At 54.5% G+C, this 4304-nt stretch overlaps 1 protein-coding gene across 1 annotated transcript in view; it reads left to right on the top strand.

Annotated features, from left to right (window-relative positions):
* Positions 1-1005: 1005 nt before the first annotated feature.
* Positions 1006-4304, top strand: part of LOC118772206 (serine/threonine-protein phosphatase 2A regulatory subunit B'' subunit alpha-like) — a 26889-nt gene continuing 23590 nt past the window's right edge. The window contains exon 1 of the mRNA XM_036520513.1: positions 1006-2955. Coding sequence (XP_036376406.1) covers positions 1015-2955 — 1941 coding nt within the window. The 5' untranslated portion in view covers positions 1006-1014. The remainder of the gene's footprint in view (positions 2956-4304) is intronic.

Genomic DNA, 4304 nt, shown 5'->3' on the forward strand with positions numbered 1-4304 from the left:
GAGAGTACCACAGCGTCTCTCTGACGCCGGAGTCCGGCAGTGTGCTCCGTGTGCAGGCTGTTCATGTGGCCTCATGACTGCACCCACGTCTCTGCGCAAACCCCAGGCGAATATCCACCTCCTCTCTTTAATTTCTTGGAGTGTGTTTATTTCCCCCATCTGTTGACAGACACATTTTAACTTCAGTTCACAAATCAGGTCATGAGGTCTGACTCACCTTTTTTTAAAAGAATAACTTTTACGGAGTAAACTCTTGTGTGAGCACAGTAACTCCTCTGTGAGCACAGTAAACTCTCCTGTGAGCACAGTAAACTCTTCTGTGAGCACAGTAAACTCTCCTGTGAGCACAGTAAACTCTCCTGTGAGCACAGTAACTCCTCTGTGAGCACAGTAAACTCTCCTGTGAGCACAGTAAACTCTTCTGTGAGCACAGTAAACTCTCCTGTGAGCACAGTAACTCCTCTGTGAGCACAGTAGCTCCTCTGTGAGCACAGTAAACTCTCCTGTGAGCACAGTAAACTCTTCTGTGAGCACAGTAAACTCTCCTGTGAGCACAGTAACTCCTCTGTGAGCACAGTAACTCTGTGAGCACAGTAAACTCTTCTGTGAGCACAGTAAACTCTCCTGTGAGCACAGTAAACTCATCTGTGAGCACAGTAAACTCATCTGTGAGCACAGTAACTCCTCTGTGAGCACAGTAACTCCTCTGTGAGCACAGTAAACTCTTCTGTGAGCACAGTAAACTCTTCTGTGAGCACAGTAACTCCTCTGTGAGCACAGTAAACTCTCCTGTGAGCACAGTAACTCCTCTGTGAGCACAGTAACTCCCCTGTGAGCACAGTAACTCCTCTGTGAGCACAGTAAACTCCTCTGTGAGCACAGTAAACTCTCCTGTGAGCACAGTAACTCCTCTGTGAGCACAGTAAACTCTCCTGTGAGCACAGTAACTCCTCTGTGAGCACAGTAAACTCCTCTGTGAGCACAGTAACTCCTCTGTGAGCGGTGGCAGTCTGCATGGCGGGCGGAGCCGGGGACGGGATGGCGGCGACATACCGTGTGGTGGTGAGCAGCCTGAACTGCTACAGCAGCGTGGTGATCGACAGGCGCTCCCAGCATGCCGTGCATTACTGCACCGGGCCCTGCCGGCTGATGCGGCACGGGCTGGACTGCACGCCGGCACACAGCAGCGCCTGCTCCGAGCTGCTGGACTCCACCCCCGCCCCGCCCCCGGCCGCCGCCCCGCCCTCTGCCGCCCACAGGCTCCTGGGGAAATTTTCAGCCTTTGACAGCGGAGTGTTTCCCCTGGCGGGCGGGGCCGATTCGATGCTGGAGGAGTGCTTCCAGGCCCTGCAGGGCGTGTCGAGGGCCAGGAAGGGGCTGGCCATGCAGGCCTTCTCCAGCAGCCTGAAGGACATCACGGGCGAGGCCATCAACCTGGCCAGCGGGAAGGTGAAGGAGTTCTCCTCCGAGCGGCTCCGCCTCGCCCCAGGCCACGCCCCCTTCCGCCGGGGCAGGAAGGTGCGGCCCGACTCCTTCACCCGGCGCTCGGTGGAGCTCGAGGCCTTCTTCGGCCGTTTTGTCGGGAACGAGGAGAACCGGCCGCCCCTTGGCGGGTCGGCAGACGACCTCGTCACCGGGGGGAGCCTGGTGGCCCAGATGCTGGAGAAGGCCAAGGCAGAGGGGGGCGGCGCGGTGCCCCCCGGCCAGGACATCCACGCCTGCCTGGACATCCTGCTGAAGTGCTCTGAGGACCTCAAGCGCTGCACCGACATCATCAAGCAGTGCGTCAAGAGGAGGGCGGTGGGCGGGGCTGACGGCTTTGGGGGCCCGGAGGTCCTGTACAGGGGCGCCCTGGCCCGGCTGTCGGGCTACCTGAAGAAGCTTCCGTGGGGGCCAGAGTGGGGGGGGCAGCCCTGGAGTGAGGGGCACCGTGACCTGGCCGACCTGCTCAGCAGCCTGCAGCACCCCTTCTTCGATGGTGACCTCCCGCCCAGATACGAGGACGTGGTCCAATCCCCTCCAGCGCTCGGAGCCCCGCCTCCCTCCTCCTCCCCCGCCCAGCCTGAACTGCTAGGGCCTCCAGGGGACCCGGTGGTGAAGGTGGAGCCGGCCCCTGTCTCGCCCTCTGCTGCCCCCTCCTGTCCCGGCGGGGAACTGCAGCGGCGCAAAGCCACGGCCACCATCCTGATCAACCAGCCGGACAGCCTTTCCTTCACCAGCTCAGCGACGTGCAGCATCGGCGGCAGGGCGGCGGATTCGGGGGAGTCCCTGCACATCCGGGAGGAGGCTGACGTCAGCGTGGAGGGGGGCAGGGATGCTGCGGGGGGCAGGGAGGGCAGCAAGGCCCCCGCGGAGGTCAAGGACGAAACGGTGAAAATGAACCCTGAGCGCCTGCCAACACAGCACAGCAGTGAGACGGGCGTGTCCGCTGGGGTCGCGGGCTCGGAGATGATGCCCCGGGAGGTCCCGGAGCAGGGCGAGTGCAGGGCTGACAAGGATGACATCGATAAGCTGCTGTCCGACCTGGAGCAGCTCTCACGGAGCATCGCCAAGGAGGCGGCTGCCAAAACCGCAGCCCCCGTGATCAGGGGTCGTGGCCGGCAGACGGCTTCTCCTCGGCACTTAACCTTCGACCCGGGAAGTAAAACCCCGGCCCCCCCGGCCAGCCCGCCCCGGCCCCCCTCCACCGAGGACGGGGATGGGGTGCTGCTGCAGAGGATTCTGGAGAGCATTGAGAGCCTTGCCCAGGAGCTGGTGGAGAGCGGGGCGGGGGAGGGGGCGCTGCGCAAGGAGCCGGAGGTCATGAAGCTCCTGCAGGACACGCTGGCCGCCGCCAACGGCACGGCCGCAGCCAATGGGGAGCCAGCAACGCATGCTGGACCCGCCCCCACCCCCATCCCCACGACAGACTCTGGCTCCACCCTGCTCATCCAGCAGACTCCGGAAGTCATCAGGGTGAGTCGTTTGATATTTTCTGCACCAAAAAACACACCTGGGTTTCACAGTCTTTTTCACCTTAGAGTGATGAGTTGACAGTGAGGGATTGTTTTATTCATCACTAAAGACTAAATAATGTAATGTAATGTAATGTAAAGACACCAGAGTCGCACACACTCTTTGCCCCCTTAGAGTGAACAGTGATGAGTTGTTTTATTCATCACTAAAGTCACCTGGATCCCCCACACTCTTTGCCCCCCTTAGAGTGATGAGTTGACAGTGATGAGTTGTCTTATTCATCACTAAAGTCACCAGGATCGCACACAGTCTTGTACCCCTTAGATTGCACAGTGATGAGCTGTTCTATTCACTTGCCACAAAGAGCATCATTGAATGGCCAATCTATATCAGATACGTCCATGTTTAAAATGTGTTTTCATGAAAAACACATATCACGGTCATGTATTTGATTGGCACACTCCCCTATCCAGGCACACCTACATATTATTATACCAGTGGATGTCACTGAAGCAGTAAGCTCTTTGCTTGAGGGTTATAAAGACAGGGACCCACCTGGGGTAGTGAACCTGTAGCCTTCAGGTGAGGTGCCCACCTTCTCAAGTGCTTTCAAATGATTAAAGAGTGAACGTGCAAAATGGGAAAATTCAGCTGAAGTCAGTTAAGACAGTTCAATTTATGCCTCTCCTTGCTCCTTGAAATATTGATAACTTGATATCTTCCTCCTCCTTGAAATCATTAAGAATAGTTTTTTAAATTTTATTCGGATTTTTAATTCGTTTTAAATTAAAGTTAATTAGTTATTTAATTAATTAATTCATATAATTTTTTAAATTTATGGCAGCTGGCTCTAATTGAGTTTATGCATTATTTTTCTGGGGAATTGTCATTGATTGTCATTGAATTATTTGAGCCCCGCTTGAACAAGTAATCCCTCTTAGGAAGAGGAGGTGAAAAAGAATAACCCATTGCCTTGTGGGAAGGTTAGGCCTTGCACCCTAATTCGGAGGCCCTCCTACATCTATTGTGGAAACTTCAGGATATTAGATGTATGTAATGCGATACCTTCACTTCTTTAGTAATTATAGATAGGCATCAAAGCAATAGATGATAGCGATTTTCCCAGTACAGAGAGGAAATTGCAAACCATTGTGTGAAATCACCAGTTATTTCTGGATATGATTCTGCTTTGCCTGATATTCTCCCTTGGCAAAGCCGGTCATTATCTTGGAATAAGAGGCTTACCATTAAGAACAGAGTGTATAGTTCATTTCCGGTCTGACATTGAGAAGAATATTACAGTGCACAGAAAATGACTGTCATTAATTCATCTCATTATTAATTATGGA

Source organism: Megalops cyprinoides, chromosome 2, assembly GCF_013368585.1.
Source record: "Megalops cyprinoides isolate fMegCyp1 chromosome 2, fMegCyp1.pri, whole genome shotgun sequence".
Lineage (NCBI taxonomy): Eukaryota > Metazoa > Chordata > Actinopteri > Elopiformes > Megalopidae > Megalops > Megalops cyprinoides.